The sequence below is a fragment of the Triturus cristatus genome, chromosome 12 (assembly GCF_964204655.1).
Source record: "Triturus cristatus chromosome 12, aTriCri1.1, whole genome shotgun sequence".
Lineage (NCBI taxonomy): Eukaryota > Metazoa > Chordata > Amphibia > Caudata > Salamandridae > Triturus > Triturus cristatus.
This window is the reverse complement of record NC_140595.1, coordinates 422,712,881-422,735,807: the sequence shown is the minus strand read 5'-3', so window position 1 is coordinate 422,735,807 and position 22,927 is coordinate 422,712,881. Positions and strand designations below refer to the sequence as shown.

At 46.0% G+C, this 22,927-nt stretch overlaps 1 protein-coding gene across 1 annotated transcript in view; it reads right to left on the bottom strand.

The window, feature by feature from the left end:
- The window catches only part of LOC146776049 (liver carboxylesterase-like), a 306,711-nt gene that overhangs the window by 144,345 nt on the left and 139,439 nt on the right, over positions 1-22,927 (bottom strand). Inside the window, exon 7 of the mRNA XM_085637099.1 lies at positions 8,210-8,314. Within this exon, the coding sequence (XP_085493225.1) occupies positions 8,210-8,314 (105 nt within the window). The remainder of the gene's footprint in view (positions 1-8,209; positions 8,315-22,927) is intronic.

Below are 22,927 nucleotides of genomic sequence, written 5' to 3'. Positions count from 1 at the left end.
ACCTATTCCTCCATAGGAGCGATGAGCCTTTAGTTTTGAAGCTGAGACACGGGGTTTGGCAGAGTTCCATATAAAGGATTTTATCTTAGAATCAATTGAACGTAGCGTGGTTAAAGGGATTTGAATAGGAAGCATCCCGAGGACATAAAGAAAACGGGAAAGAGTAACCATTTTCACGGCTTGAACCCTTCCCCACATTGAGAGACCCAGTGCCTTCCATTTTTCAAAATCACGTTGCATTTGAGCGATGAGGGGATTGAGATTATCCGTAACCATACTCTCTAGGCCTTTGTTCACTAGTATGCCCAAATACTTGAGATGAGAAGATTTCCATTGAAAAGGAAAACCTTGAATGGCCGCTATTGTGGTCCCATTCGAGATGGGCAGTGCTTCGCTTTTGTTCCAATTAATTTTGTACCCAGAAATGGAGGAGAAGTCATCTATTATTTTTAACACAGATGGTAAAGAGATGGAGAGATCTGTGAGTGTAAGGAGAATATCATCTGCGTAGAGATACATTTTGGATTCTCCTGTCGGAAGAGAAATGCCCTTAATATAAGTACATTGTCTTAAGGAGGCAGCCAACGGTTCCATGGCTAGAAGAAAGAGTAACGGGGAGAGGGGGCAACCCTGACGAGTACCTCGATTGATAGAAAATGGATCTGAGATAAAGCCCCCACAATTTACCTGTGCCGAAGGATTTTTGTACAACAAGCGTATTTTGTTTATGAATTGATCTCCCAGGCCGAATTTTTGTAACACCCTAAAAAGATAATCCCATTCAATTCGATCAAACGCCTTTTCCGCGTCAAGCGACAAGGCCAAAGCGTCATCCGGAAGATTCTTGGCATACCATAGTGTGTGGGCAAGAGTGCGAAGATGGTTCCTAGAGGAACGCCCCGGAACAAATCCTACTTGGGTATGATGTATGAGTGATGGGATAACCTTACGCAAGCGAGAGGCCAGAATGCTAGCTAGAATTTTGATGTCACAATTCAATAACGATATGGGTCGATAGCTGCTACATAATAAAGGGTCTTTGCCAGGTTTAGGTAACACAGCAATAATAGCTTTATTAGATATAAGGCCCAAGGAGGCCTCACCCTCTGCCTCTTGGAACGCGAGTAAAAGAGAGTCAAGCACATGCACTCCTGCCCAACGATAAAACTCTGCAGGAAAGCCATCCTCTCCTGGGGCCTTATGAGATGGCAAGCCAGCAACTGCATGCGATATTTCTTCCCTGGTAATTTCACCTTCCAATAAGATTCTACCTTCATCTGACAAACAGGGTAAGTTTACATTTGTAAGAAAAGAATCCAATTTGTCAGTATCAAGTTGAGTTTCAGCAGTGTAAAGAGACTGATAATACTGGGCAAATTCGTTAACAATATCTTGGGGTTTAGTTAGAGTAACACCGTTCATTGACTTAATGGCCGGTATGGCCATAGCTGCTTGCTGCTGACGTAGCTGGGCTGCTAATAATCTTCCCGCTTTTTCCCCCTGCTCATAATGTCTCCCTTTCATTCTATGCAAGGCGTATTCTGCCTTAGAGGTAAAAAGGTTATTTAAAGCCATACGAGCTTTTTCCAGTGATTTACGATGTGGTATCGTTGGATTAAGTGTATATAATCGAGTGTAAGACACAATATCTTGCTCCAATTCTTTTTGCCTCTTAGCATTTTGTTTATTAAACTGCGCTGCATCTCTCATAAGCTGCCCGCGGATAGTAGCTTTTGCCGCCGCCCAAAGAGTTCTGTTGGAGTCAACGGACCCTTGATTGACTGACATAAAGTCTTGAAAATGGGATTGTAATAACATTTTGTTTTTGGGTATCCTATAACGTTGAATGTTTAGACGCCAGGGTTTGCGACCTGGCTTAGATAAACCAGTTTGTAAGGAAAGTAGAACTGGAGAATGATCAGAGATCGCTGCCTCCAGTATCTGAGAGTCCTGTGTTATTTGAACTACATTCTGGGAGATTAAAAAGTAGTCCAAACGAGAGAGCGTGCCATGCGTAGGGGAAGTGAAGGTATAGTCCTTATCCATCGGGTGAGAAAGTCGCCAATGGTCTACCAAACCATTATCTGCCACCACATCGTTCATTAGAGCTCTATCTGCCGCATTTGTCTTATCTAGAGGGCCTGTCTTGTCAAGGACTGGATCACGTACTAGGTTCCAATCTCCACCGATGAGAAACTGGGAAGCACCTATTTCAGTTAAAAGGCGGTTTAGTTGAAGGAGAAATGATCGTTTTGCCCCCGTGGGAGCGTAAATTGAGCCAACACATATATGTGTTTCACCAATGCGAAGTTTGGCAAATACATATCGTCCATCTGGATCTATCCAGGATTTCAAGACTATCACTGGTAAGGATTTACGGATAAGAATCGCAACTCCACATTTGCGGGTAGGTGTCGCATCTGGATCTGTTCTCTTCTGTATGCTGCTGTGTATAACCTTTCCCACCCAGTCTCTTCTTAATTTTTCAGACTCTTTAGCGTCAAGGTGGGTTTCTTGAAGGAGAGCTATATCCACATGTTTGGACTGTAAATAAGAGAGTGTCTTTTTTCTTTTAATATAATGTGTCAATCCATGAACATTCCATGTTATTACTCGGAGATCGTGTGAAGTGGCCATGTCAGATAAGAATAGGAAAGATTAGCGATACGAATTTAATACAAATGCCAGAATGTGATATAGTAAATTAAGAAATTGATATAATGGTGCTGTATAAGTGAAAGGAGTGAAGTAAGATATGAAGAAAGGAAAAAACAAGAAAAAGGAGGGAAAGGAAAATAGAAGAGGGGAAATAAAGGAGAAGAAAAAGAAAAGAGAGGTAAGGGGATAAAAAGAGGGATAAAGAGAGAAGAAAAAAAAAAAAAAAAGGAGAAAGGACCTTGGACCGTAACAAAGATCAGGTAAATAATAAATGAACCAAATGGGTAATGCTGTTTGATGATGAGAGAATATATGTGTGGAGATAACTAGAAGTGTGTTCAACAGAAAGAATAGTATGTAGTATAAATGACAAAGGGAGAGGTAGGGAGGAAAGAGTGCCAAATATAAAAAATGGCACAAGGGACCTCAGGACTTTTAACCACGGGTCCAAACACTAATGGACTGCTGCCACGAGGAGGGGCCCCATCAGGAGAGTGAAACAGTGGTTGACAAATATAGATCCAAATATGTCCTTAAAACGTATATAATAACAGATATTCTTATTATGAATAAGAAATATAACAATATATTGTAATATTGTAACATTAAAAGCTATGGATGATCTCTTGAATTAAGGAGGATTACTATGCTTATAAATAAATAAATAATACATAGAGATAAAAAAGTAACACTACTAACAATTAAAATTAATTATTTGATTGAAAAGTATAATAATAACAATCTTAAAAAGCATTAATAAATTCAGAGAATATATACTATATGTATGGGAAAAGGTATACCAGTAAATTTGGATTTAAAAACAGTATTACTAACATTACGGAATCAATAAAAGAGAAGAACTAAACAATATAGACCTATCATTAATCATAAGGCTCACGTATCGAATGTGAAATGTAAAAGCAGGAAAATTATTATAATTCATTTAAAGACATATCAAAGTATTATTAAAGAACATAACTTCATAGTATAATTGTGAGACATATTATTGAACCATTAGAATATTGAATTGAAAATAAAAAATAAAATAAAGATGAAATAAGGGAAGAGGGTGTTGTAACCTTGTAGATAAATAGGTAATATGTGAGGAATTAAAAGATTGAGATAGTCAGCATGAAGAGTTGTAACAGTCACAATCCTAAAGTAAATTAATAAGTACCAAGAATGTCAATCAAATATGTGTAAAACAGTGAGAGGGATAGACCAAATGTTTAAAGGCAATATAATTAATATAATAAATGTGATGAAAAAAAAATGGAGAAAAAAGAAAGGAAGAGCAATAACAATAAAGAACAGTACAATAACTGTATTATTAAACAAACTGATGACGATATACCTTCTGTTCCCCATTTGTATCATGAGTTCTTTAAATTTGATCTAACACCTAAAAGAAAATGGGTGTGCAGACAAAGCTAAATCTGAACAAAAGTATATTTAAACATTAAATCATCCACATTCTGCGTCTTAAGTAGATTTTAATACTCATCTGTCCACAGGCGAGGTATCATCTTCGTTTCTCTTATGTTATGAGTTCATTAAGGATGATTAATCATCTAAAAGGATGCAAGTATGAGCATAGATTAATGGTGATCAAAATTGTAGAGAGGTACTGAATCACCCACATTCTGCATCCAAAGTAGATTTTAATGGCGATCGGGATTTATCTCTATGTTGTGCCTTAGTCAAGGTGGATACATTTTGAAGAGCAGCATTCTTGTCCTCATGACTACGAATAGTCCTTTCAAAATCCCTGCCTCTCTGTCGAGGACTGCTGACATTATGTCGTGGATTGCTTGATGCTTGAGGAAAAGAACTGTGATGTGATAGTTCTGGAGTGGTCTGCTGAGTTTCCATTTGTTGCGGTTTCCAATTGTCTAAAAATAGACGGAGATCCTCAGGGTTATAAAAGTCTTTGGATATTCCATCCTTAGAAATTCGGAAACGAGCAGGATCGAACAGACCATATTTAATGTCTAGTTGACGTAATTGAGGTCTAAATGAAAGGAAGGCCTTGCGTCTCTCGTTAGTTTCTCTGGAAAAATCAGCTGCAATACGGATTTCATACCCATTGTATGAGAACGGACCATGAGTACGTGCTGATAGTAATATTTGCCTTGTCTGCTCATGCCTTAAAAAACAAGCAATGAGGGGACGTGAGTTTGTTGCAGATTCCTTGCGTAATGGACCAATTCGATGTGCGCGCTGTATCTCCAATGGAGGGTCAAAAGCGATGTTCATAATTTTTGAAAGGATATTTTGTAGGAATGTTCTAGCATTTGAACCTTCAATCCTTTCTGGAAAACCGAAAAAGCGAACATTATCCCTCCTGCTTCGATCTTCCAAATCTATCGTCTTACTTCGTAGAAATAACAGCTCTTGATCTCTGTTTTGTATTGAGTCTAGGCGAGTTTCTACATTTATTAGTCTGTGATCAAGCTCCTCTGTCTTGGCGTGAAATCCTGCAATGTCTGCTCGTATTGTTTTAGTTTCTTCTGTTAATGAGGAAATATGGGAATCCATGCATTCAAGTCTATGACTGACTGCTGATATCTCTTTTAGAATGCGGTCCATAGTTTGCCCTTGCATTTTAATGTTAGTTTGTAGAGAATTGTCTGTTGTAGAGGAAGAGCTGTTGGCATCTGAATTTTGTGACTGCTTAACTACATCCGCAAAAAGAGGCTGTTTAGAGTGTTTATCTCCATACTTGGCAGTAGACATTTTGATTTCTGCTTTATAGAAAGATGGCAAAGCAATGTGTTGAGTCAGTATAGCAGTGTAGAAACACAAAGCAGAAAAGTTGTTATATGCGTCTTATTTCCTTGAATTATCAGACTCTCAATGTCCAGGATTTACTAGAGTATTTTCTTTATAACACACTGGAGAGAGTTCAAATTAAAGGTCCAAGCTGTGTCAAGATAATGTAGAGAAGAACTCCAATATCCCTCAGTCACATAAAATAAAGTAGACGATCAAGGATTGGTTCCTCTCCATCCGGTAAAAAAAAGCTCCACTTTTAATTTGCTAATCTGCAAGATTTAGACTATACTGGGCCAACAAAACATGACACAATTGCCAGTGTCAGAATTATGTGGCGCACAGCCCAGGTATATTACAGAGAGATCGGGAAGTTAAATTGTAAAAAATTGAGCACTGCACGCAGGATACCTTCAAACTCTGAGCTTGGTGTTGCAGGTAGGCTCACAAGCTTGAAGTCTCTCAGAGTTTCTTAGAAGTGGTGCTTCACAGTTGTTATAAAAAAACTAAGCAGAATATCAGAGCTAGCAGCAAATAAAGCACTTATCTGCTACATGGCTGCCATGTTTTTAAATTCAGACCACACCGGGCCAAGAAAATATATCTCAAGTGCCAATGAGCAAAAGTGTGACGCGCAGGCCCTAATGCGCCCAAAAACAAAATTCCCTCTGAAACAGCGCTTCGCAATAGCCAGAGTGAATTAGCAGGGTGCTGAAGTTAATATCAAACAAAGCACTCACCCACTGTAAAGCTGTTGTTTTTTGAAAATTTCGGTTTAATTTGTGTCCTCAAATCACTTCACAGCTGTCAGCTAATAAGCGTGTGTGGTGGACAGACCAAGGCGCATGAGGAAAAGCCAGGAAGCTCAGGTGTGACCAGTGGAACGTTGCGATCGGGAAGCTGTGGAACTCCAGGCTCAAGTTTGTAGGCAGGCTGACAGGACTAGAGTCTTTCAGCACATAAGTTAAAAAAGCAAGGCTTATTATACAAAGTTGCGTCCTGCACATATATCCAGAGAATTACCTTAAAGACAGTTGGTGCATTTAAACAGTTTAACTGTGTGCTGAACAACACTACAGCTCAGTCTCATAGGGCAGACTTCCCAACACCACATAAACTTCCACAAATCCTTATTGTAAATTAGTGAAAGCTGGAGAGGACACTTTTCCAAAACAGCGCATAAACTTCTCCAATGTCAATTATATTTCAGCTGGGATTGTTCACTTTGATAAAAGACACCACCATCTCTCTCATCAAGGAACTCCTGTCGACATATCAGACCCTTCACAGCAAAAAAGGAAAAGCCCTGGTGTACAATGTTTCAGCCTGTGCGGATATTATTCACATTTTCCTCATGAAAGGGTAGAGCCTTTGTTCAATTACAGATCCTTATTGTAATTTAGTTAAAGATGAAGAGGACACTTTTCCAAAACAGCGCATAAACTTCTCCAATGTCAATTATATTTCAGCTGGGATTGTTCATTTTGATAAAAGACACCACCATCTATCTCATCAAGGAACTCCTGTCGACATATCAGACCCTTCACAGCAAAAAAGGACAAGCCCTGGTGTACAATGTTTCAGCCCGTGCACAGATTATACACATTTTCCTCATGAAAGGGTAAAGCCTTTGTTCAATTTAATTACATAACTCAGCACCACAAAACAGCCACATGCAATTCCTCAGAAGAATGCAAACTTCACATGCATAACTACAGCTGGAGCCCCTCTCAGCTTCTTGAGGTAATTATTTTAGTGAGCGAGTATATGAACTCCCAGTGAACTTTACCTTCATTGAAGTCAGCTGGAGTCCTGTTTCTCTTTCAAAAGTCTGTATTTCAAATCCAGTCAGCTTATTTCTTCCTCCAGAATTAGCAAAACTCTGTTTTCAAAATCCAGTCAGCTTTTTTCTCTTCCTTCAGAATTGCATTGCACATTCCACAGGTCATGAGCAGGGGCAGCTGGCTTCTGTCAGGGGCTGAAATGTTGGTGCCTTTCCACAGATCACGAGCAGGTGCAGCTGGCTTCTGTCAGAGGCTGAAATGTTGGTGCCTTTCCACAGATCACGAGCAGGTGCAGCTGGCTTCTGTCAGAGGCTGAAGTGTTCCCGCCAAAATAAAAGCATCCACATATCCTCTGAAAAGATTCATGTAGTTTCCTTTAAGTTTCACATCAGTGAGCACAGTTATTTAGGCAGTGTTGTCGACAGAAATAAGCTTCAGTTTAGAAATAGTGTTGTCCGGGGTTCCTCTCAGCACGGAGCTCCGGTGTCAGTTTACATTCCTCAGGAACCGAGTCACTCATACTGAAGAAAACCGGCTCATCTGCTCCTCGTTGACTTTATGACCTCCAGAATGCTGAAATAATGTCAAAGGTCTTGCATTTACTGGGTGCCAACTCCTTTTGAAGCCCCACTCGCAGCAGAGCTCACAGGTTAGGCGGCCATCTTCAGTCGTGGCCAGACCACGCCCCATTATTCAACTGTTTTGATTCCTTTTAATGATTCACACTAGATCTTTTGATAAAGCCTGACTGCTATAAACCACAGCTACCCAGGACTGAGCTAAGATTTTACAAACGAACCTGGTGACCTGATAAGAAATTGTGTTTTTATTAGACAGTGAGGTCACACAACTACGCCATATAGTAAATCACTTTCCTTACACTGACCTATTGTAACATGTTGCCTAGATATGATTTCTTGTGTGCTACAATGCAAAGTGAACTTCAGCCCATTACCAGCATTTGTAAAAGCAAAATATTCACCAGCATCACTCACCATCTTTTGAACTGGTTCCATGATCTCCTCCTCCGTCTTCTTTCTCATACAGTTCACTATCGCAGCGGAGTCCAAGGTTTCACAGCCTGTCGCATTCACTATCATCTACACGTGATTGCAAAATAAAAATTCTGCTAACGATGAGGTAATGAGCAGTGTACAAATTAAACTATAAAATACATGTCCCACATAACATCAAAGTTTATTCCGAATTTAGTTTAAGCCCACTCTTGTTGCCGCCAGAGATTCTGAATCTTAGACAATTCCTAAAATAATTATTTTAGTCAATAATGTATGAATGAACAGTGTTATCTTAGCGCACACACATTTAAATGTTACGGACGTGAAGTGGGATGTAGCATTTATTGTTTCAGTTGTCGTTCATTCATATAAAGCTTAGTATTAAAGTGTTGATATTTTATATTCTATAGTTAATGCTCAGTAAAAACAAATGCTTACTACATAAACCTCAGAATATTAGATACTAACAGTGATCCCATCTTAATTGGCACTTAAGTTTGAAAGAATCCTGCAGCTGATACCTTAGCCAACCAGTAAATCTCACTAGTAAATAGTTTGCACCATTTTTCCCACCATCGGGAAAAGTTCAAAGCTTTAATATGCATTACAATGTTGATCAGGGACTGGCCTTAAGTACCTCATAGTTCCGACGCGGTCAGACCCTTATTTTTGTCATACTATTCTATGTCAATGTAAGACAACTTCTTCAACAACAGAGACCGCGACTGTGAGCAAAACTCAAAAGAAACCACCCAGCTATTTATAAAAATAGTAGCCACCCAAAGTCAACTTGACTCTCCTGAATAGATAGGTGAGTTCCAGAAAAAACTGGATGTTGTTGAGTTCGTAGTAACTCAAGTTGTCAACAACATACTAGTATTTTCTTCACTCTGAATGAACGGAGTAGCTGTGTACTTTTTATGCCAGTGTGAAATGTTTTTAAATACTATTGAATACGGGTAGCTTGGAGATCGCAGACCACAATCTGTGACATCTGACTGAAGAAAGGGAGACGTCTCCCTACAACTATAAATAAAGCACATGCATTGGTGCCACAAACCACCAACCCTTATTCCTCAATCAATGTCCCCTCAACTTCCAACCAAAGTCAGTAAAAGGTACACTTTTAGCACTTTGCTTGCTCCGAGTCCCACGAACATTATATTTTAAGGTCCTCCTTCTTGTGGTGCAAGGATCGTCTTGTGGAACTAGACCCTCTTAAATCAAGCCAGACAAGTGTGGGGCAGAGGCTGCAGTTAGAAGCCTAACTAAAGTGACCCCCCTGCAGAATGTGAAGCGGGCCCCCTGAGTCTCCCTTATCTCACAATATTCATAAGCCTTACATGCAGTGGGGCCCCTCTGAAGAATTTGTAGGACCCTGAAAGGTTCCAATTCACCCGCCCCCCGCCTTTTTCCCTGCAGGTGCTGCAGGTGTCCATGTTAGGCCCTGACTACACTTTCCCTTCCTTTCCCGTAGCTTACTTGGGACCTCTGTACCCACAGAACTGCCTCACTTATTCCAAAACCACAAACTTTCATCTTTCTTATTTGCAACCAACTCTACTTTCTCCCAAAAGTCTGTGCCCCAATGTGTTATGTTTGCAGAATATGTGTGGTGTATCTCTTTAAAGTGACATCAGAGTATTGAAACCTTCTGAGGTCATTGATTCTTGTAAACTGTACAGATGTATTGGAATCTTATACATGTCATGTGAACTTGTTATTACTTGAGATGTGGCAGTTAAAGCTCTAACTTGTATCCTGATGGATGAGATCTTTTAATGGGAATAAACTTACTTCAGCAGCCTTCCTTTGTCCAGTTGTTTACTACAAGAATGCTTCAATATGCAATACGTACATCAGCCAAAAAAGCAAATCCGTCTTTCGAACACCTTTGGCTTTTAACCATCGTCTTCAGCTAATTGAATTCATGTAATTGAAAAAAAGATTTAAAAATGACTGTGCCAGCACCTTCTATTGTCGGAATACTAACCACTCCATAGCCGTGAGGGAAACGGCCAGCAAGGGGGTCCAGATGCCCTGCTCCCGCACTCCCTAACCCGCCGTGAGGGGAACGGCCAACGAAGACTACTTCTCCCAGCAGCCCCGCGGCACGTGCCATTGACGACAGCAGGCAGCGCCGGGGTTGCTTAAAGTCGCTCCCTGTGCCCCGCAGCGCAGGACACGCCAGCACCTTCTATTGTCGGAATACTAACCACTCCATAGCCGTGAGGGAAACGGCCAGCAAGGGGGTCCAGCTGCCCTGCTCCCGCACTCCCTAACCCGCCGTGAGGGGAACGGCCAACGGAGACTACATCTCCCAGCAGCCCCGCGGCGCGTGCCATTGACGAAAGCAGGCAGCGCCGGGGTTGCTTAAAGTCGCTCCCTGTGCCCCGCAGCGCGGGACGCGGGCGGGCGGCGCCCGGGCGAAGCCCGGGCCAAGGGCGGGCCCGTCCTTGCCCGTCAGTGACTGATTGAGGCCGGGCTGCGCCCCCCCCCTTTGCTCCTGGATCCGGTATTCAGTGTGGACGTTGTTGGGTTGTACGAAGTTATTTAGTATTAATTGTGGGGTATTTCTTTATTTCTTATTCTGTTATTTGCTTGCCTCCATTATAAGTGCAACAGGTGTTAAGCAACTCATTAACATGAGTAAGAGGAAGGCCGAGGGTAGGTTGGTGGGGACTCTTGATGATTATCTAACAAGGGCAGAGACTAGGGGTGGGTGGAATTTGCGAAATCCACTTTCGCAAATTATAGCAAAAATGTTTAAAATTATCGCAAACAAGCGGAAATATCGCGAAGATGCAGAAGTTTTTTTCCCGCATGTTCGCGAGATTTTCTGCATGGTTGCGGGTCGCCAACTTACCCATGTGGTTGCTCGTGGGCGCGGCCATCTTGTTTTGAGTTGTCTCACGGTGCATGATCGCGAGAAGAAAGATGTGATCGCGCGACGCATGACGTCACTGCGGGCGCGAACTGTCGTGAGACAGCGCAAAAGGCTAAAAACAATACAACATCTCATGGAGAACGCGACCGGATCAAGAAAACTTGTCGGCGAACGCAGGGATTCAGGTAAGGCGATCGCGCGCGCGCGAGAATGTATTATTTTACAGCGCGAGCAAGAAACAAATTATCGCCAAGCTGCGGAATGCAGAAATTTTGACATTTTCGCGGTTTCCGCGGAACGCAAAAATGTCAAATTATCACAATTTCCGCGAACGGAACGAAATTTTCGCCCAGGCCTAGCAGAGACAGTAATTAATCATAAGATATTAGCCGTGGAGCGAAGACTATCTTTGGAACCAGCCCCAATGTTACCTCCTGCACAGCCTCTTGATGTGCAGGTTAACACTAAGAATATTGGGTCTGGTAATTGCTCCCCGGTGGGTCCAGTATGTTTAACATCTAGGTCCAGGTTCACAGATCCTTCGTTAATTGTAAGTAGCCCTTCTAGCCCAGTTATGGTAACAACTCGGGCGAAACATAAAGTTACTGGAGCCAAAGCCAGAGAACCGCCCTGTAAGAAAAGGAAAGGACGGGGTCCTAGTAAGTTAAGTGCTCCTTAGGCTGTTCCCGGTAACACAGGGGCTCAATCCTGTGGGAATTCTACTGCCTCTGTAAGCACCTTACCATTGCAACCTATGGCCCAGCAGAATTTTGAGCTATTATGTTCTCTTCTTAGGGAACAGTTAGCATCTCTTATTCAACCTGTCCTGGAAAAGTTAGAATCAGTGGTGGTAAGGCTTAATTGCATCGAAGCTAATCTGATAAGTAAACATTCATTAGCCGTATCACTACCCGAACAGAATCCTAAGGAAGTGGCTAGTCACGTAGGTGAAGGGGCTCTTGATAGTCATTATGACCTAAGTTCTCAAGTAGTTAACTCCCGCGATCCCATAGTAACTAGGGATCACTCAAATCGGTCTATGGTCCCTCCCAATACTGTTAGTAGGCCTTTGACCGAACAGCAGTCAAGGGGGAATACGCTAAGGCCTGTTGCCCAAGAAACAGAGGATCCTGATGCGTTAATAAGTTTACATCTTCCTCCGGAAGCTACACCCTACACAGTTATTCTAGCTAATGTTCCATCACTTCCAGAAGGGTCTAGGGAGCATTGGTCTAATCTAAAAAATAAAGCTCTGTACTGTCTTGGGAACAAATTCGGGGCTAGTAAAAGTTTGTTTGAGGAATTTAAAATGGTTAGGCGGGTAAAATGGGTTGGCCACTCTCAAAAGTCTATGGCAGGGGATTGTGTGGTTGTAACGCCCTGAACGTCTCAGGATCGTTTAACAGACACGATAATGAGAACGCAACCACTTGTGAAGGTTTAGTTATTTTAATGAAGGCAAAAATAATACAAGGAATAAACAAAGGTTATAGTCACTGGAATCCTCCAGGCTAAGTACGTTACCAGCCCACAGCACGGATGGTCCTAACCGTCCTCTGCATATACGCCGATCCCGGCGTATGCCAACAGAGGGCAGAAATGAAATGGCCGACAATGCCAATCGGTAGGCTGAGGGGGGGCACGAAGAGTGTTGGGGAGAATCGAGGAGTCAGGGAAACACCCAGCCGGGGTCTCTACCTGAAGGGAGCAGCCGCTCAACCTCTTCCTCAGACTGCACTGGGACGCGGAGTCACCTCCTGGTGATGCGTCACCGATACCCCAAGCACAAGCAAAGAAGACTGAACCGAGAGCAGCCGCTCGATCGATCCTGTGGACTTCCGAGTCTGTAACGCGGCAAACACCTCCTGGTGTGCGTTACAGCTGGCAGTCCCTGTATCTCTGGTCGGGCTGGGAGTTACGACTCCAACCAGCAAAAGCGCCACTGCGCTTTGACTCAGCCGAGTCAAAAAGCGAAGCTCAATGGTTATCCGGTTGAGCTTCCGGGTCCTTCACAGGTGACGATGGGGCAAGACACGGCCCAGGGAGTAACGACTCGACCTACCTCCGTTCTTGCCTTACTGGAGCACCACTCCGGAACACTGCTCTTCACTAAGCAGGTACGTCGGTGTAAACACAATATCCGACAGCGTTGTACCTCCCGGTTCCTCCCTTTATAGGGCGTGTTTTCCTTGAGTTATGTAACAGCTCTCCTGTTTACATAAGGGCGTGTTTTCCTTGAGTTATGTAACAGCTCTCCTGTTTACATAAGGGCGTGTTTCCTTGAGTTATGTAACAGCTCTCCTGTTTACATAAGGGCGTGTTTCCTTGAGTTATGTAACAGCTCTCCTGTTTACATAACCTCTCAACCGCTAAGCATCCTGGGAGATGTAGTCCGTTTTCGCTGGTTACCGTTTTCCTCCCCTCGCATGACAGGTATTCTTGACAGTACATCTTCCCTCTCAGCGGCTCCCCACGGGTCCAGCGCTGGCAGGAAAACGCCGATGGAACAAGGAGACCAAGCGCGGAGCATGAACCCCTTCAGCCGGTTCCCATGACTGCTCCTCCGGGCCATAGCCTTTCCACGCAACCAGGTACCACAGCTTCCCCCTGCGCCATTTGGACGCCCGTATGCCCGACACTTCATACTCCACCTCCGACTCCACGCATACCGGCCTAGGTGTCCCAGATGGCTTGGAGGGTGCTGGTTTGAGCAATGATACATGAAAGACAGGGTGTATCCGCAATGACTGGGGCAAGCACACCTTCACGTTCACGGGACCCATACACTTGGTAATTCGATAGGGGCCCATGTACTTGGGATGGAACACACTGTTCTTTCGAAACCTCATGTTTCTTGTGGATATCCAGACGTAGTCTCCAGTGCGGTACAGTGGCCCGGGCCTTCTCTTCCTGTCTGCCGCAGCCTTGTATCTTCTCTTGGCCTCATTTAGGACAGCCCTTGAGCGCATCAACGTGTCTTTTATGTGTGCCACCCTGTCCGCTGTGGCGGGAATCCTGTCCTCTCTGAACGGATGTAGAAATGGCAAGAACCTGGGATGTTGGCCATAGTTGCTATAGAACGGAGATGACTGTGTGGAGCTGTGAGTGGCGTTGTTATAGGCTATCTCTGCAACCCATAGCAAGTTGACCCATTCTTCCCTGCCCTGGTCCACAAAACATCGCAGATACTGTTTGAGCGTTTGGTTCAGGCGCTCGGTTTGGCCGTCCGTTTGAGGGTGGTAGCTGGTGGACAGGGCGGTCTTAACATGCAGCGCAGTGCACCAAGTCTTCCAGAATTGCGCAGTAAACTGCGACCCCCGGTCCGACACGATCACCCCAGGTAATCCATGCAGTCGTACCACATTCTTTAGGAGTAGTGACGCCAATTCTTCGGCCGTAGGGACTCTCTTGCAGGGGATGAAGTGCCCCATTTTCGTCAAGTAATCCACCACCACCAGTATTGCCGTCATCCCCTGGTCTACCGGTAGGCCCACCACGAAGTCCAGTGATATGCTATCCCATGGTCTATCCGGGGTCGGAAGTGGATGTAAGAGCCCTTGGGTTCGGCCATGGTCGGCCTTCATGGCAGCACACGTAGGACACTCCTGTCCCCACCTCCTGACATCCACTCTCATGGTTGGCCACCAGAAATGCCGTCCCATGCTAGCCACCGTTTTTTCAAAGCCCAAATGACCTGCGCATGGAGAGTCATGGCACCAGATGAACGCTTGTTTCCTTAGCCTAGGCGTGGGTATCAATAGGCACCTGCCCTTCAGGGGTATCCCGTCCTTCAGCTGCCATTCTCTGTGACTGAGGAGCCACCTCCGCCATGCGAATGACCTGATCCCTCTCTTTATTCCCCTCAGGAAAGTATCCGGTTGGATAACCCCCAATACCATCCTCGGGGAAATGATGGAACGCTCGGTCGCAGGCAATGGTTCCTTAACTGCAGATTGACGGGACAGGGCGTCCGCCTTCCGGTTTTCCGTCCCCGGCCGATATGTGATGCGGAAGTTGAACCCCGCAAAGAAGATCATCCACCGCAGCTGTCTGGGAGAAAGGTGTCTTGTGGCCGTCATGAACTGTAGGTTCCGATGGTCCGTGTACACCGATACCACATGTCTTGCCCCCATCAACCAATGCCTCCATTCGGTGAAGGCGTCCTTGATTGCGAGAAGCTCCTTCTCCGCAATATGGTAGTTGCGTTCGGCGTCGTTGAGTTTGCGGGACATGTACGCAACGGGATGAAGCACCCCTTTGTCGTGGTTGCGTTGGGACAAGATAGCCCCCAGCGCCACATCCGATGCGTCCGCTTCCACCACGTAGGGGAGATCCGGATCGGGGTGAGCCAACACCGGCGCCTTACCAAAGGCGCTTTTCAGGGCCTCAAAGGCTTTGTTCGCTTCAGGGGACCAGACAAACTCCTTGGACTTCCTCAGTAGCTGTGTGATTGGGGCCACCAATCCTGAAAATCCATCTATAAACCGCCTGTAAAAGTTGGCGAAGCCAATGAAACTTTGGACGTCCTTCACGCTTTGGGGCACCGGCCATTCTTTCACCGCCTTGATCTTTCGTTCTGCCATCTCCTGTCCCTCTGGACTCAGCATCACTCCGAGGAATTCCACGGATGTGACGTGGAAGTCACACTTGCTGAGTTTACAAAACAGCATGTTTTCCCTCAGCTTTTGGAGCACAGTTGTGACGTGGTGTACGTGCTCCTCCACACTGGACGAATAGATGAGGATGTCGTCGATATATACGACCACGTAGATATCCAACTCCTCTCTGAATACCTCATTCAAAAAGTACTGAAAGGCTGCCGGGGCGTTGCACAGACCGAACGGCATGACGAGGTACTCAAAAAGGCCGAACCTGGTCTTAAAGGCGGTCTTCCACTCGTCTCCGTCCCTCATGCGCACCAGATGGTATGCCCCTTTCAAATCCAACTTGGTGTAGATACGAGCTTTCTTGACCTGTTCCAGAAGTACACTGATGAGAGGCAAGGGGTACCGATTCTTTACGGTTATCGCATTCAATGCCCTAAAGTCCACACAGGCTCTCAGCTCCCCATTAGCCTTCGGGATGAAGAAGAGTGGCGAGGCGGCCGGAGATTTGGACGGGCGGATGAATCCTAGCTTGAGGAGTTTATCCAGGTACCCCCGGAGATGCACGTTTTCAGGCTCCGTCAGGGCATACAGCCTGCCGCTGGGAACGCTGGCCCCTGGCACCAGGTCGATCTGGCAGTCAAACTGTCTATGTGGTGGTAGCACTTCCGCCTTCACCTCATCAAATACATCCTCAAAACTGTGATAAGCCTGGGGGAGAGCCACATCTTTTTCTGCCGCTGTAGCCACCGTCTGACTCCCGCTCTCATCTGCGTCAAGGGATTCCGTTCTTATTCCACAATGCAGGATGCAATACGGTGACGTCATTTCGATGCGATGTGTTGGCCAATCCACAGAGGGGTTGTGTTTCTGTAGCCACGGCAATCCCAATATGACGCCATATTGGGGCGCTCGGATGATGTTAAAATCGATTTGTTCCAAATGGTTCCTCCCACATCTCATCAGAAGGACCCCCGTGTGCTGCCCAATGGGCCCCGTCACCAATCGCCTTCCGTCTACAGCATAGACGTCTTCGGGTACAGCTTTGGGAAGAAGCACTAGCCCTAGCCTGCATGCCTCGTTGTGGTCCATAAACATGCCAGTGGCCCCTGAATCCACCATGGCCACAACGGGTATCCACTGGTCATGCACTCCCACGTGCACCGTGAGAAACAGGTGTCGTTGTCCCTTAGTGACCGAGTTGGAAAGTGAAGGGATGGATGAGTGACTCCGAGATGCCCCTTCTTTGGTCTGGGAGTCCTCTAGTTTTCCGCCGGTACGTCCACCACGGCTGATACCGACCGGTTGGCCCGATAACGTGACGTCTTCTGTTTGGCAGGGCATTCACGTACGTAGTGGCCTTTTTTGCCACAATATAGGCACAATCCTTGTTTACGGCGTGACTCTTTCTCCGTGGCTGTGAGGCTCGCTCGTATTGCGCCGATGTCCATGGGTTCTCCCTTGGATGCGGTGGAAGTTTCAGGACTTCCCGCTGTCACATAGGATGGAAGGGATTTTCCTTATCTCCCATGCTCCCCCTTTCTTTCACTTAGCCTATGTTCCAGCCGTAATACCAGGTTGATAAGGCCCTCACATGTCTTGGGTTGTGGGTCAATATGAGCCACGGCGTCCTTGAGCTCATCGCACAGCCCGTGATGGAAGAGCGCCGTCTGTTTAGCAACAGGCCACTTGGTTTCCGCAACCAGCCTTCGGAACGCGTTGAGATACTGCACCAGGTCGTTGGATCCCTGTCTCAACTCAAGCATTTCACGGTCCGCCGTGTACGAGTCAGCCCTTCTGTCGAAGACCTTCAGGAATTCCTCGCGAAACGCACCCCAATCACATAAGATGGGGTCGTCCCTGCTCACCAGAGGTACGGCCCATTGTGCCGCGTTTCCAGCCAAATAGGATATAAGGAAAGCCACACGAGCCTGACTCGTGGGGAACGCCCTTGGTTTGCACGATAAATGTAGCGCCACTTGTGTGAGGAATACCTGCACTGTGTTAGGATCCCCACTGTACCTCTCTGGTGTTGCCAAGGGGACGGCTACCGGCATTTCCACTACTACCGCAGGGGTCTGGTTCGTGAGGGAGGTGCTGGGCGTGAGCGGGTCCAATTGGATAGCATCCAGTCTGGCTTTTACATCGGCTGTTTCTTGCCTGGAGGCAGCCAATTCAATTTGCACGGTCGCTAAAGCAGCCAGCACATCATCAAGTGTTGCCATGTCTGTTATCGACCGGGAGACAGTTAGTGTTATTAAGGTCGGATATTTTGTAACGCCCTGAACGTCTCAGGATCGTTTAACAGACACGATAATGAGAACGCAACCACTTGTGAAGGTTTAGTTATTTTAATGAAGGCAAAAATAATACAAGGAATAAACAAAGGTTATAGTCACTGGAATTCTCCAGGCTAAGTACGTTACCAGCCCACAGCACGGATGGTCCTAACCGTCCTCTGCATATACGCCGATCCCGGCGTATGCCAACAGAGGGCAGAAATGAAATGGCCGACAATGCCAATCGGTAGGCTGAGGGGGGGGCACGAAGAGTGTTGGGGAGAATCGAGGAGTCAGGGAAACACCCAGCCGGGGTCTCTACCTGAAGGGAGCAGCCGCTCAACCTCTTCCTCAGACTGCACCGGGACGCGGAGTCACCTCCTGGTGATGCGTCACCGATACCCCAAGCACAAGCAAAGAAGACTGAACCGAGAGCAGCCGCTCGATCGATCCTGTGGACTTCCGAGTCTGTAACGTGGCAAACACCTCCTGGTGTGCGTTACAGCTGGCAGTCCCTGTATCTCTGGTCGGGCTGGGAGTTACGACTCCAACCAGCAAAAGCGCCACTGCGCTTTGACTCAGCCGAGTCAAAAAGCGAAGCTCAATGGTTATCCGGTAGAGCTTCCGGGTCCTTCACAGGTGACGATGGGGCAAGACACGGCCCAGGGAGTAACGACTCGACCTACCTCCGTTCTTGCCTTACTGGAGCACCACTCCGGAACACTGCTCTTCACTAAGCAGGTACGTCGGTGTAAACACAATATCCGACAGCGTTGTACCTCCCGGTTCCTCCCTTTATAGGGCGTGTTTTCCTTGAGTTATGTAACAGCTCTCCTGTTTACATAAGGGCGTGTTTTCCTTGAGTTATGTAACAGCTCTCCTGTTTACATAAGGGCGTGTTTCCTTGAGTTATGTAACAGCTCTCCTGTTTACATAAGGGCGTGTTTCCTTGAGTTATGTAACAGCTCTCCTGTTTACATAACCTCTCAACCGCTAAGCATCCTGGGAGATGTAGTCCGTTTTCGCTGGTTACCGTTTTCCTCCCCTCGCATGACAGTGGTATTGAGTTTTAGGTCCCCGCTATTGGTAGAACATATACTAGAGATGGCCTCCCATTATGCTCCTATCCCTAATGAGATCATGATTTTACCCCTAGGTTACTTTTACAGACCAGCAAGGGCCATGCTTAACAGACAGCACCGTGCCCCGCATAATGCTCCCCAGCAGGGCTTGCAGCCTATTGAGTCTATTATGTTACACAATCGTTTCACCGCCCTATCTACCCTGGAGGATATTGACTGACTTAGGGATAGTAATGCTCTCCCTTGGTCTGGGGTAACAGGGGGTTTAGTACCATTATGTCGGGAGTCATTAGTCCAAATAAACCCATTGGCTCAAGGAGAAGAATCTGTTTTAATTTTAAGCCCCACATACAAAGGTTTACCCAGTGCCTGTCCTGTTCCCCATTCTAATTTGGCGAACCAGGCGGTGAACAAAAAAATTGGTTCCCATAATGTTACTATTTCCTCCTGGAATATGGCCGGATTACATTCTAGATTGGCTGTACCCGATTGGGTGGTTTTTGCCGACCAGGCAGACATGTGGTGTTTCCAGGAGACCTGGTCGGTAGATCCCATATTCCGTGTAGGGTTTGTGAACTTCTTTAAACCAGCCATTAAGGGCCCTAGAGGTAGACCGGTGGGAGGCCTGGCTATATGAGTACGTCAATGCAAGGGCATTTCAGTCGCGGAAGTTCAGATTGAAAACCCTGATATTCTGGCCATCAGGGTTACCTCCACAAGGGGCCTTAATATCCTCATTATAAATATCTATGTGAGGGGTCTTCCAGGTGGTAAATGTTCCCCAACAGTTCTCCTTCTGGAACAATTACTTTGTACAGTGCCCATAGATGGTCATAGGGTGGTGGCAGGTGATTTTAATACATGTTTCGAGCCCCTGGGTGATGATGACGGGAAACTGTCTGAGGTTGAGGACTCCGTGTGGGGAATCCCCCAGCTGGAATTAAAACTCATAAGGAAATGGACCCAAGCAGCCTTATATGTGAAGGGTCTATGCCTTGAAAAGGGTTTGAGAACGAAATCGGACAGGTCTGGGAAGATGACTTTTAACAACGGTAGAAGTGGGAGCAGAATAGATTATATCTTGGTTAATTGTGAGTTGTGGCCGGCTGTTACAGATATGGTGGTGACTGACAGGTTAGAAAGTGACCACAACCCCTTGACGTTGTTATTATCAGATAGTAGCTTCACTGGCTCCCCTATTGATGATGGTAGTATTGTGCAAGCGCAAGCTATGCTGACTAATGACCAGAGAAGGGTTCGTTGGCCAAAGATTGTCTCTAATGCGAATGCACGGGCTGCTATTAGGAATTTGGTTAGTATAGCTATGAATAAACTGACCAGATGTGTGTCCGAGGAAGGGATTAAGGGTAGCATCCCGGGTATTCATAGAGAACTATTTGTGGGGCTCAAATCGAATTTTATTAAAAGCATCCCTGCCGATGGTGAAACCAAACCTCTGAGGGAAAATTCCTGGAATGATGTAAGTTGTAGAGAGTCTCGCAAAGCTTTATTAACAGCTATCAAATCTAGGCTACCAGATAGAATTAGGAGTTGTAGAGTTGCATATAAATCTGCCCAAACAAAAGCTAAGAAAAAATGGGATGAAACTCGTTGGAGCGAGTTATACGAGGCATGTGAAGGTAGAAACATGTGCCAATTTTGGCACCTCCTCAAATGGGGCAGGAACCCGCAGGATATGACCCCGGTAACTCATGTTGAACCTGAACAGTGGGTCAGGTTTTTTGAAAATCAGTTTAAGTCCAGGGATAGGCTAGAAGTTGTTACTTGGTCATGTAGCGGTGAAGACGTTTTACAGTTTGCTCCCAGTGAGGTAAAGGCAATCTTGAAATCTCTTCCGAGTGGTAAAGCCCCGGGACCTGACTGTATTCCCGCAGACATATTTAAGCAGGAGCAGGACCTATGGGTCCCTTATCTGACCATTCTAACTAATGCCCTGGCTAGTGGAGCAACGGTCCAGGATTCTTGGTTCGGGGCAGAGATATTGCCGATCTATAAGAAAGGTGATCGCTCTGCCCCGGCCAACTATCGCCCGATCAGCCTTATAGACGCTGCTCAAAAAATTATAGCTCGTCTGTTATTGGGTCGTATCCAGAGTTGGATCTCCGAAACTGACATTTTAACACCTTTACAGGCGGGCTTTCGGACGCATGTCGGAACCATTGACCAAGCTTTCAGGTTTATTCTTTTATATTGGAAGGAAGTATATCTTGGGGGTGGCATGCTTTTGCAGCCTTTGTGGACCTAAGGTCTGCATTCGATTCTGTCCCAAGGCTCAAACTGTGGGAAGTCCTCCGGGCGATGGCTATGCCACCAGAACTATTGAGGCTGTTGATTAATTTACATGAACACACATATGCCCAGGTTCGTTGGGGAAAACCAGGGGAGGTGACAGCAAGATTTGAGGTGTCCAAGGGGGTAAGACAAGGATGCGTACTGGCCCCCACCCTGTTTTCCTTGTTTATTAATGGGGTTATTAATTATTTTTCAAACTTCCCGACAGACGCACCCTCCTTAGCTGGTATGAAGGTCCCCCTGCTCATGTTCGCGGATGACACTCTTTTAATTTCTAAGACGCGACAGGGGCTACAGTTAGCACTGTCCCGTTTTGAGTTGTTTTGCCGCGAACATGAGCTTGAGGTAAATGTGGGGAAGACCAAGTTTATGGTCCTTCGTGGTGCTAGACCAGTTAAGGCTAGGGTCGAAATGGGTGGAGCCATTCTGGAACAGACATCTACCTTTACCTACTTGGGGGTCACTTTTTGTGACAACCTAAGTTGGAAGTCCCAGATTGATCTGTACACCCTTAAGCACATACAATTAGGTGGAGCCTTACTTAAAGAACATAGGCATTCCATAACTAAGTTGGCCGCCGAGCACCGGGCCAAAAACCCAGGTGACCCCCTTGCAAAACCAGGGCGTTTTGAGATAGGCAATTTTCATGTCGCCTCAATACATTTTGGGCCCTTGCCTGTGACGGCTACTTGGGCCTCCCACACGAGTGAGGCACCGTTTTTATCGGGAGACCCGGGGGAACGCTGGGTGGTAGGAAATTTGTGTCAGCCTGGTGATGCCACAACTTTCCCACACAAAAATGTGTGAAAAAGGTGATTTTTTTCAGCTAAATTTGAGGTTTGCAGGGCATTCTGGGTAAGGAAACGTTGGGGGATCCACGCAAGCCATACCTCCCTGGAATCCCCCGGGTGTCTAGTTTTCAGAAATGTGTGGGTTTGGTAGGTTCCCCTAGGTGGCTGCCGAGCACCGGGCCAAAAACCCAGGTGACCCCCCTTGCAAAACGAGGTCGTTTTGAGGTAGGCAATTTTCATGTCACCTCAATACGTTTTGGGCCCTTGCCTGTCGCGGGTACTTGTGCCTCCCACACGAGTGAGGCACCGTTTTTATCGGGAGACCCGGCATAACGCTGGGTGGTAGGAAATTTGTGTCAGCCCGGTGATGCCACAACTTTCCCCCACAAAAATGTGTGAAAAAGGTGATTTTTTTCAGCTATATTTGAGGTTTGCAGGGCATTCTGGGTAAGGAAACGTTGGGGGATCCACGCAAGCCATACCTACCTGGAATTCCCTGGGTGTCTAGTTTTCAGAAATGTGTGGGTTTGGTAGGTTTCCCTAGATGGCCGCCAAGCCCGGGGCCAAAAACTCATGGGACCCCCTTTGCAAAACCAGGTTGTTTTGTGATAGGTAATTTTGATGTCTCCTCAATATGTTTTGGGCCCTTGCCTGACGCGGGCACTAGGCCTACCCATGAAAGTAAGGTACCATTTTTCTCTGAACACTTTGGGGAACGCAGGGTGGGTGGAATTTTGTGGA